The 9949-nt window shown below is 47.6% G+C and overlaps 1 protein-coding gene across 2 annotated transcripts in view; it reads left to right on the top strand.

Annotated features, from left to right (window-relative positions):
- Positions 1 to 7590: 7590 nt before the first annotated feature.
- Positions 7591 to 9949, top strand: part of PDCL3 (phosducin like 3) — a 9264-nt gene continuing 6905 nt past the window's right edge. Inside the window, exon 1 of one of the 2 annotated variants that reach the window (XM_027128810.1) lies at positions 7591 to 7718. In XM_027128810.1, coding sequence (XP_026984611.1) covers positions 7713 to 7718 — 6 coding nt within the window. In that variant the 5' untranslated portion in view covers positions 7591 to 7712. Of the gene's footprint in view, positions 7719 to 8571; positions 8680 to 9949 lie in introns of those variants that run through there. The other variant, XM_027128809.1, reaches the window with a different exon arrangement.

Below are 9949 nucleotides of genomic sequence, written 5' to 3'. Positions count from 1 at the left end.
ATGGACGTGAAGGCCCACATCCTGCTGAGCTCCTTCTTGCTGTACACAGACCGCTGGAAGGGATTGGACTTGATCTTGGGCACCGGTCGCCCTGCTCTTCTTGGCTTGCAGAGCCCTGTTGCTGGCCAGCTCCGGCATGAGGGCCGAGGGGTAGGGCAGTTTGGTGGCCACGTAGCCAGGTGCCACCACGTCCATTCTGAGTATCCTGCCCCTCTCCAGGTGGCCATGGATGCGGCCGTGGGAAATACCGACCTGCTTGGGAAGCTTTGTTCCTCTGGGCTCCTGGCTCCTTCTGGACACGAAGGGACATGACCTGTAGAAAGCGACTAGAGGAAGGAGATCGACCAAGTCAGGCAAGAGTCCTTCAAAAACATTGAAGCTGACAGGGAACAAAATGATAAACAATCCTGTCATCAGGGAGCTACCAGCCTAAGGAGATAGGCTCAGGGAGATACCATAACATGACATGGGCTTCACTGCTTCTCCCTGAGGGGAGTGATTCAGGTCACTGCCGACGGCAGGGTTTTCGGGAGTAGTGGCGCCAGTAGTTTGTAGAAACCAGGTCTCCTGGGACTTCCCCGGTGGTCCAGTGGTTTACACTCCGTGTTTCCAAAGTCAGGGAATTAAGGTCCCACATGCCATGCAATGTGGCAAAAAAAAAAAAAAAAAAAAAAAATTCCAGGCCTCCAGCTCGGCCGGTTTCTTCCTCTGTCTGCCAGGGAATGGGTAACAAACGCTGGTAGCCCTCCCCAGCAACGGGACACATCTGAATTCCCTCCCTTCTGCTGCCTCCACCAATGAAACAAACTAGAGAGATGCTCTGGGGCCCATCGGGACCCTCACTTGCCTCTGAGATGCTGCTTGACACAGCATTTTGCTGTCACCACTTCTCCTCCATCAGGATCTCAACAGACTTCGGATCTCTGGTCTCCTTATTCCAGGGTGAGCCACAAGCATGCAGCCTTGTTAGAAACATGGGGCAGACTCTGGTCTCTTCTGTCAGGAGCGTTTTCACATCCTCTGGAGCTGAGGGGTTGCAGAGCATAGAGCTGGTTCCCAGAGACAGGGCCACCCTGTCAGTCTCGGGGGGCAGGGCCCTGGGGGGTTGGCAGGTGGGATGGCTGTACCCGCAGGCAGAGGCGAAGGTGAGGGTTTTAGAAAACACTCCATCTTTTAAAGGAAGTGCAGTGGAGGGTGCCTGGGGCAGTATTTGCCCACTTTGATTCCAGTTCTTGGCAAAATCCAGTCACCACTCACAGCCTTGGGAGTTGACTTAGCTGAAAAAGACTTATTAATGAAACAGGGTTCTCAAGTGTGTCGCCTTGATGCTTCTAGAAGAACTGTGGCGAACACTATGAGAATACCTTAGGGAAGATGACCTCCAGGTGCTCAGTCCACAGACTGAGACGCTCCTTGGGCTTGATGGTCCCTGATGGTCCACCAGTAATGTACCTCCTACTGGCATCTTCAACTTGTCATACGTCACTTCTCACTATGAGAACAGTATGTGTTCATTACATGAAACTTGCAAAGTACAGAAACGTAAATAGTTTCTTGTTTGCCTACCACCCAAGGAAACTGTTAATATTGTCACGCATTGCTTAGAAACCTTCTATTTTTAATTTTCAAATTAACGTTTGTACCAACTAAAAGCGTATCTGTTACCAGAACTAAGGAAGCCACAGACTTGGTTCCCAAAGGAAAACATTTCAACCAGGACACAATTTCATCACCTGGAGCCTCCTGCTTGAACTGACTGAGTGAAAAGCAGACAACCTTTGTGCACTGAAACCCAGTAGGGCTGCTCCAGGCAAAGATTCTCATTTATTTATTTACTTTGGCCATGTCGAGCAGCAGGCAGGACCTTAGTTCCCTGATAGGGATCGAACCTGTGCCCCCTGCAGTGGAAGTCTTAACCACCGGGCCGCCAGGGAAGTCCCAAAGATTCTTATTTCTAACCCCTGGGATCATTGCCACTGTTAGCACCTCTGCCGGGATGCTTCAAGAGGCTAAGGTGACACACCTGGGCATCAGTTAGCATCCTCTTGAACACACACTTCACATTCACTCATCATCTCACATGCGTGATGCCAGGATCCTGGGACCTTGGTCATGAATGGGACAGGTAAGACAGTGGGGAAGAATCCTCTCCAGACCATAATCATTGATGGTGACATCACAAAAGGGTGTAGCAACCTTCCTAGCGAGAAGAGGATTGCAACAAGATTTGAATCACAATTCAATCATTTTTCAAAGAACAGAAAAGCTGTGCATCAAGACCCTTGGCTTCAGTCACTTGCTAACTGTGTAACTGGATCAGGTTACTTAAACTCTGGGAATCTCAGTTTTTCATTTGGAAAACTGGAGCTAATAATATCTGTTCTACTGAGTTGCTATGAGGATCAAACAAGAAATGAAGTGAAAATGCCTGCTGTATAGTAACCACTCAAATGCTAGTTTTGTTTTTTCTAAGTGTTGTCGCATAGCCAGGCTGAGATCAGGAAAAGACAGCCATATACGTAGAGAGATTTTAGCAGGCAAAGAAGCGCCCCTCCCCCAATCACCTCCCCACCATTGACTGACACGTGGAATGTCTTGGTCAGAAATTCATTCCAGTGATTTCTGTCATTGTTCTCCCTTCAAATCAGAGCTATATTTAAATCTGTGTCTCTGAAAATTTCTCAGACATCAAAACCGTGTTCAATACCCTTAAACTGGCAGGTCAAAATATTCAGTAATTTTGAAAGCACAATGAAATCAATTTTATTATGTCAAGGATGTGTACACGTTGTGGAGAATTTCTAATTCAATTTTATAAATTAAAAAAAAATAGAGGCCAAGTAGGGTGGAGGTTAAGCATATGGGCTGTGGAGCCAGACTGGTGGGGTTCTAATCCCAGCTAGGCTACTTAATAGCTGTGTGATCTTCAGCAAGTTACTAAATAGCTCTGTGCCTCAGTTTTCTCATCTGTAGAATGGGCTAATAGAACCTTTGCAGATTGCTGTGAGGATGAAAGAAGTTAGCACACAGAAAGCACTCCTGGTGCCTTGAACTCGACAAGCATTAGCTACTGTTATCAAAGGCAGATACTTCTGGAGGAAGCGTTGATTAATCAGTTTCCACGAGAGAAAGTTCGTGAGATCTTTGCCTGAATGTAGGCTTGAAGGGAGTGAAAGTAGAGACTCTGAGCATACGATATGTCTAAAGCAGTGGCTCTCACCCTGGTGTGCGTCAGAATCCCTGGTGGGCCTGTTAAAATAATGTCTGATTCGGTGGGCGTGGAATTTGCATTTCGAACAAGTTCCCAGATGGCACTGATGCTGCTGGTTGGGGACCGCTCTTTGAAAGCCTGCAGCCATATATATCCCTACAGGATTTGGGAGCTGCTGCAGTGGACTTTACCAGCAAGGTGTGTAAGTTCTGAGGCAAACACCCCCCCCCCCCCCCGCCCCGCCCCGCCAAAGAAAGATCTAAAAGGGAAGGGCAGGGAAGTGCTTGGAGCCAGGCCACCCTGCAGCCCTTTAGATCACCTCTGGTCTCTTCTGGAAAGAACTGGTCTCTCAGCATGACCCTGAAAAATCTTCTCTGAGGCTGAACATTCAATTTCAGTTTTCCCTGGACTTGTCCTGGGGAAGAAAAGAATCCCAGGCGCTGCCTCTGGCCATTACTATTTCATCTCCTGTCTCATAAACGAGCTTCCTGGGGCCGTCTGCTGCTGGAGATTTACGTTCTGGCTCAGGGGCCCACAGGTCAGTTGTGCAAATTTGGGGAGAAGTATCATGGGTGGCACAAACCCTATATACCAGTGCTTCTCCAAGTTGACTGTGTACCAAAAACACCTGGGGACCTTGTTAAAATCCAGATTACTGAGCCCCACCCCAGAAAGTTTGATTCAGCAGGTCTGGAGCAGGGGCCAAGAATTTGCATTTCTGGGCTTCCCTGGTGGCGCAGTGGTTGAGAGTCCGCCTGCCGATGCAGGGGACGCGGGTTCGTGCCCCGGTCCGGGAAGATCCCACATGCCGCGGAGCGGCTGGGCCCGTGAGCCATGGCCGCTGAGCCTGCGCGTCCGGAGCCTGTGCTCTGCAATGGGAGAGGCCACGACAGTGAGAGGCCCGCGTACCGCAAAAAAAAAAACATTGACATACATCACTGTATAAGTTTAAGTTGTGCAGCATGGTGGTTTGATTCGCATGTATTGTGAAATGATCACCACAATAGGTCCAGCTAACATATGTCGTCTTGTATAGATTCCAAAAAAGAAGAGAGAAGAAAAAAGGGAAAAAGAAAATTTCTCCCTGTGATGAGAACTCCAGGATTTACTTTCTTAAAGACTTTCCCATAGATCATACAGCAACGTCAGCTGTAGTCCTCCTTGTTGCACATGACATCCCTGCTACTTATTTATCTGATAACTAGAAGTCTGTATCTTTTGACCACCTTCATCCATTCTCTTCTCCCCCTACGCTCCGCCTCTGATACCCACAAGTCTTGTCTCTTTTTCTGTGAGTTTTATTGTTTGCTTTTTTAGATTCCACATATAAGTGCCTTAAAGAGAGACTCCAAGATCAAATGTGTTTCAGGCCTCACAAAACTTATCTGCCCCTAAATAAAAGTTTATCAGAGGATTCTCACTCCCAACTTTCTGTTGCTACCACTTGATCTCCATACCCCCTTATCCTACAACAAGTTAACCACTTCATGAATTTCTGATTTCTTCTTTCTGTGAGTATTTTTGCAAAGTTAAGCATATTTGAATATGCATACACGTATTCTTATTTAACCTTTTATTTTACACCAAAGGTGGCATGTATGTATTCACTATTTTTATGCAAATTTTTCAAATTTAATTTTTATATTATAGTTGATTTACAATGTTGTGTTAGTTTCAGGTGTACAGCACAGTGATTCAGTTATACATATACATATATCCATTCTTTTTCAGATTCCTTTCCCATATAGGTTACTATAGATTATGGAGTAGAGTTCCCTGTGCTATGCAGTAGGTCCTTGTTAACTATCTATGTTATATATAGTAGTGTGTATATGTTAATCCCAAACTCCTTATTTACCTCTCCCCCCACCTTTCCTCTTCGGTAATCATAAGTTTGTTTTCAAAGTCTGTGAGTCTGTTTCTGTTTTGTAAATAAGTTCATTTGTGTCATTTTCTTTATATTCCACGTATAAGTGATATAATATGATATTTGTCTTTCTCTGTTTGACTTGCTTCACTTAGTATGATGATCTCTAGGTCCATCCATGTTGCTGCAAATGGCATTATTTCATTCATTTTTATGGCTGAGTAGTATTCCATTGTATATATGTACCACATCTCCTTTATCCATTCCTCTGTCAATGGACATTTAGGTTGCTTCCACGTCTTGACTAATGTAAATAGTGCTGTCAAATCTGTCTTTTTCTAAAATTTGATTTTCTGGATTTTGAGTAATAGTTTTCAAAGCCTCTTTCCATTGTTAGGTTATAAAGAAATCATCCCATGTTTTAATCTAGTACTCTTAGCTTTTAATTTTTAATCTAACACACACTGGGAAGTACATATCCAATTTTATCTATTTTCAAATGGCTATCCAATTGCCCCAACACCATTTATTAAAGAGCCCATCCCTTACCCCAACAGACTGAGATGCCATCTGAAGCAAACAGTAATGTTTGTATGCACTTGGCTCTATTTTCAGACTTGTTCTGAACTTCCTGCTCCATTGATCTATTTGTCTATTCCTGCATCAATACCACATTGTTTTAATATCTAGTTGGGCTAGTTGTCCCCTCAGTCTCCCATTCTTATTGTTTATCGTAAAATCTTTAGAATCAACCTGTCTACCCTCAGAAAGTAATTTGTTAGGTTTTAAAAGTGAGATTGTGTTAAATTTTACACTTTGACTTGGAGAAAATTGACATCTCTGTGATGTTGAGTCATTCCACCCAAAAATGAGGGATTTCTTTCCATTCATTCAAGTCTACTTTCGTTATCTTCAGGAATGTTTTATAATTTTCTCACATAGGTTTTTGTGTACTTCTTGAGTTTATTCCTAGGTGCTTATTTTTCTTTTCTGGTGTTACTGTAATTACGGTCCATTTTATCTTCTAGTTTGTTATTATAAATACAGACTAAGGTGATTTTTGTATGTTAATTTACTATCCTGCTCCTATACCGAATTCTCAGATTGTTAGTATGAATTTAAGACTTGATACTCCCAGGGTTTTCCAAGTATGCTATTATATCATATCACCCACAGATAGAAATCTTTTTTTCCAATTCTTTTCTTTTTCCATTCTTACAGTTCCAATTTTTTCTCCTGAGCCTTAATTATTTTCTTCAGAGCTAAGAGTGATGGAATGATGGACAGAAGTTTCTGGGGAGGTGGGAGGGACGGCAGTCTGGAGCACGGGAGGATAGAGTCTTTGACCAAAGTGGGAGAGGCACCTTTCTCTGAGAGACGAGAAGGCAGTAGAGTTTGAGCCTTTGGCTTGTTAATCTCCTCTGGAGAGAGGGATCACGGGGTGGGGGTGGAGGTGAGTGTCGGCCACCGGAAGTAACATGGCTTGGAAAGAGAAAAGGGTAAAACAGCGCCCCCTCTAGTGCTGTGGAGGACACTAAGCTTAGCACTGGGCCAAACCCACTCTAAACTAGCCTGGGTCCTGACTTTTCTGGTGAAACCAGGAAAATTCATTCGCAGTTTGCTGCCAAATAAAGGAATAACCAAATGTTTTAAGTGACCTATAATTCTGTGGGAAGGAGTTAGCTAATCTTAAGAATCCTTATAAATGATTAAATCAAAGCTCCTTGCCTTCAAGGAGTCATTTGATTCACTTTATATCAATGGTTGTGTATATTAGCAACACCTGAGGATCTTTAAGAAAATAATCAGTTCCAGGTCCCATTGCTAGAGATTTAATTTGGGGATGGAGCCCCAGGGTAGCTGCAGTTTTTGGAAGGCTCCCAGGTGGTTCTAATGTAGCCAAAGTTGAGAGTCCTAGCCTACCCTATAGATGTGTGGGTCTGTGTTACCTGTGTCTGCTTAAGCTGCCAGGAGGCGGCACCTAGCTCAGATGTGCAGGGAGGAGTATTGCTTTCTTAACTCAAATTTCAAGTGCTGCATACACAGAAGCCTGGGGCCCAGCTCCTGTATCTTACAATTCAGTTTGCTGAGTTCTACTCGGTACCTCCAGTGTGCCCCGCAACGGGCTAAGCACTTCTGCAAATATAAAACGCCTGAGGCTCAACCAGGTGAAGAGACTTTCACCTTTCTGTTTTAGGTAACCCTGCATCATTTTTAGTTGTAACACTGAATCACTGAAACGCGTTTCTAATTCTAACTTCTTGGGCAGAGACCTGACACTTTCCGCCCGTGGCGGAAGGCCCCCCGGTCCCGCAGCGGACGGCACCTCGGCCTCAGGGCTCGGAGGCCGAAGACCTGCCCTAATTAGGTAGCGCCCGGGGATTGGTTCAGAGTCGCACTTGTAGGCGCGTCCTGCCTCGCGCACGCGCACAGCTTTCGCGCCAGTCTCTTGAGAAGCGGGCGCAGGCTCAGAGGAGAGAGTTCGCTTCCCGCTGGCTCCGCCCAGCTCGCTCCCGGGGGGCGGGGCGAAGGCCGGGCTGGGAGAAGAATGGGGCGGCGGCTGCGCGCGTGCGCGGAAGAGAGCTGAGGGGTGGTTAGGCCGTCGCCGGCCGGGCTCGAGGGAGTTGTGAGAAAATGCAGGTGAGCAAGCCGGGGGGCGCGACGTCTGGAGGCTGCGGCCGTTCGTTTGTCCCGCTGGGTCTGCGCCGGCGGCGGGCTGTCCTTGCCAGACCTGTGGGAAGCGCCGGGCCCCGCAGGCACGGGGAGGCCACGCGAGGCTAGGCCGGCGCAGGCGCGGTGCGGACGGGCGGGCGTGGTCCCGCGGGTCCGCGGGCTGGGCGTCGCCACGCCGTGTGTCCCACTCTGGAATCTCAGCCCTGGGGGCTGCCTCTCCTTGAGCTCGTCTCCCGGGCGGCCTGTGAAGGCCTCTCCGGGTCTTAACTGAGAGTTACTTCCTGCTTGTTAACTCTCTTAGCGAGCACCTGAGCAGGTGCGTTGTGGACCCCTTCGCGGATGGAAGCTGAGGCTTGCACGAGTGGAGGGTCCCGCCTGGGGGGTGGGGTGTCCCATAAGATAACCCGTGTTCTGACTCCACCTAGAGCAGGGTGAGGGGTTATTACACCCTCCCCGCAACGTTGGTGTTCAGGTTGACAGGTGCGCCCCCTCTGGACTCCCTGGCTTCCAGAGCTCAGCCCGAGGGTCCCGCAGCCCAGTTACTTTCCATCTTAAAATGGATAAAACCACATCCCCCAGTTTTGTTCTTTCATTGTATCAGGAATTTGCTAATGGAATTTGACTAAAACCCACGGAAAAGTGGGAAAAAATGACACCGTGGAAGTGGATGCTTTTATGAGAAAATCTCTGACAACTCAGTTTGGTCACTGTTGAAGGACCCTTCGCCAGAGGTCATTCTGCTGCCTCCCGGATCTCGCTGTGGTCAGGAATCCTGAGGGACTCATCTCTGACTCAGCGGCAAAAGGGAGATGGAGTTAGTATGGGTTTGATTAGGGGCTGGAGGGGACGATCATCTCCAAATCCAGCGCGTCTGGTGAAGAGGAAACTCAGGGCTGCCCTGGCCTCCTTTGCATCCTCTGTCCTTCAGGTCTCGGCTTAAAAACATCGCCTCCTTCCTGACCACCCTGTGGAAAGGATTCTGTTAGTATTTCTTTTTTTTTGCTTTATGCGGGCCTCTCACTGCTGTGGCCTCTCCCGTTGCGGAGCACAGGCTCCGGACGCGCAGGCTCAGCGGCCATGGCTCACGGGCCCAGCCGCTCCGCGGCATGTGGGATCTTTCCGGACCGGGGCACGAACCCGCATCCCCTGCATCGGCAGGCGGACTCTCAACCACTGCGCCACCAGGGAAGCCCCTAGTTTTTCTTTTGACTTATTTCAGCAAAACTGGGACAAGGAGCTGTGGCTGAGGCCTGGTTATCCCTGTGCCCTTTCCACAGCTCCCTGGTTTCATATTCCAGACCGGGTCCGTTAGCAGTGTTCCCGCCAAGCAGTGCCAAACCAGGGTTTGGGCAGCTGGGTTCTGCAGCTAAGAGCCCACTTCGACATTTATCCTTCTGACATTTGATCCTGGTGAATTTGACTTGTTCCAGCCTGGCGCTGTGGCTGTCCCAGGCTTGTGAGGATTAACTAGGTAGATACAGGTAAAGGGCTTCGCAGGGTCCCAGCACCTAGGACTCAATAAGCAGCAGCTGCTGTGAGCTCTTCCATGGGGTCTCAGCTCTTCCTCTCAGGTTTGGGCGTTAGAGAGTCAATCAGGCTCTTTTCCCTCTGATTTTCCTGCAGCCACTCAGGGCTTTAGGATGCTTGATCTCCGCACTCAGGCCCTTTGCACAGGCTGGTCCCTCTGCCTGGAAAGTAATTTCCTAAGTTTTCACTCCTCTTTGTGGTTTCGTCTCACCCTCCAGTCATGGTTAAACGTCCCCTCTTCTGAAAGAACGTCCTTGGCCATCCTGTGGAATGCAGGCCCCCTGGAATGCTCTAGCTCAGCAGCCTGTTGGTCATTGCATTTGCCGTAATTTGTAATATATCTCTTTGTATATTTAATTATTCATTGCCTATCTCTTCCTCTTACCTGTAAAATAGATGACTTTGGCATTCACCATGTTTCCCTACCATCTAGTACAATAATTTACATATAGTAGGTATTTAATAAATACCTGCCGAGCGAATCCCTCCAAGTCATGAATGAAAATACCAGAAGCCAGGTCAGAGCCTTGCTGTTAGCACTGATGCCGATCTGCACATCACAGCCCGATTTTCACCCCAAGACAGGAGGATTGGAACAGGGGTTGACACTTTCTCAGAAATAGGCACTTTCTCAGAAATAGGCCACAGAATAGTTTGGTGTGAATTCCCCT

This window comes from Aethalodelphis obliquidens, unplaced genomic scaffold, assembly GCF_003676395.1.
Source record: "Aethalodelphis obliquidens isolate GAN/ISIS:26980383/991018 unplaced genomic scaffold, ASM367639v1 scaffold35, whole genome shotgun sequence".
Lineage (NCBI taxonomy): Eukaryota > Metazoa > Chordata > Mammalia > Artiodactyla > Delphinidae > Aethalodelphis > Aethalodelphis obliquidens.
This window is presented reverse-complemented; position numbering and strand designations above follow the sequence as displayed.